The sequence below is a fragment of the Hemibagrus wyckioides genome, linkage group LG19, assembly GCF_019097595.1.
Source record: "Hemibagrus wyckioides isolate EC202008001 linkage group LG19, SWU_Hwy_1.0, whole genome shotgun sequence".
Taxonomy (NCBI): Eukaryota; Metazoa; Chordata; class Actinopteri; order Siluriformes; family Bagridae; genus Hemibagrus; species Hemibagrus wyckioides.
The window spans coordinates 22,550,224-22,551,602 of NC_080728.1; the positions used below are offsets into that span (position 1 = coordinate 22,550,224).

A 1,379-nucleotide genomic window follows, 5' to 3' on the forward strand; every position below is an offset into this window, starting at 1 on the left:
ATTTGTATTTATTTATTTTTTCTCTCCTTTCTTTGTTTCTCTTCTTTTGTAAAGCTGCTTTGAGACAATATCCATTGTAATAAGTGCTATACAAATAAACTGAATTGAATTGAATTGAAAAATTGTAAACAATGGCATATTCATTAGCAGTTAAAGGGATTTTATATTTTTGTGAAAATTCGATATAGTTTGCCCTGAGATTTAAAAAGCTGCCCAGCTAAAAGGAGGTTGCTTTTGAACCATCTATCAAAGAAAAGTGATTTATTCTTGTAGAAAATACCCTTATTGTTTCATATGTAATATCTGTGTGGAGAAAAGTCATGTTTGTGTATTATGGACGAAGCCAAGAGCATCTGCTTATGAAAATCAGTTTGACAGTGATTTTTGAGATATTATAATTACAAAGTGTCAGGATGGGTGGACATTTCCCTGCCGGAACACTTGAGAGGCTTTCTGGCAGCGGGTTTTTGTCATGTGGTTTGTTTCGTTTCGTGTTTTTACCTGTTTGCCCTAACACTTACCTCCTCCCTGTCTCTGTACACCTGTTCCTAATGTGTCATTATTATTTCCCCTGTTTATATGGGTCGTGTTGCTTTTGTTTTTGCTGAGTCCTCGTTGTTATTGTGTGCCTCTTCTGTTCTCGGGATTTTGTTCTATGTATCTGTATATTTTAAAAGTAAATTATCCCGACTAGCTGCTATCCCTGCACTTTGGGTCTGATCCTGCTCTGTGGAGGCGCACCCTTACCTGACACAAACTAAAAGAAAATTCAGGCCACCAACTTTAGAGAAAATATAATTAGGGATAACATTCCAGAGTGAAGAGGGATTATTAAGAAAATTCTTAATCCAATTAATGTTAAAAGTATTGTTCAAGGTAGTAAAACCTTGAACAATAATCTGAATAAAGTGGGTTTTAATTTTTCCAACCAAAAATTATTTAGCATGCTTTCAACCTTTTTTAATATTCCTTTATCAACCTCCAAGGAAAGAGCTGCATGAGTGAGTCTGGAGAATCCTTCAGCTTTAGAAAGTAAAACTCTTCCTCTTATTGACAAGTCTCTCAGCAGCCAAGAGTTGGGTTTCTTTTGGGTTTTCGTTATTAAATTTAGTTTACATTGATCTTTCACAGGAATGTTGTATATAGAGAGAACATTACTAGTGTATTTACTAGTGTAAAATTACTAGTGGAAATATGCAGGGCCAAAAAGGCAATAAAAATAATAAATATGGGGATATAGGACAGATTCTTTGTACTTATATGTGATGGATCTAAATACAAAATAAACCCGCTCGCTTCCGTCTCGAGGAGGCGTCATATCCGGTTTTACAAGCAACAATGGCGGCTTCCGAGAGAGCAGACATGAGTGAAGCGGTGTC

General features: G+C 35.8%; 1 protein-coding gene across 1 annotated transcript in view; it reads left to right on the forward strand.

Moving 5' to 3' along the window:
- Nucleotides 1-1,307: 1,307 nt before the first annotated feature.
- The window catches only part of krr1 (KRR1 small subunit processome component homolog), a 15,573-nt gene continuing 15,501 nt past the window's right edge, over nucleotides 1,308-1,379 (forward strand). The window contains 1 exon segment of the mRNA XM_058416798.1: nucleotides 1,308-1,379. This exon segment is cut by the window's right edge and continues 32 nt beyond it. Coding sequence (XP_058272781.1) covers nucleotides 1,339-1,379 — 41 coding nt within the window. The 5' untranslated portion in view covers nucleotides 1,308-1,338.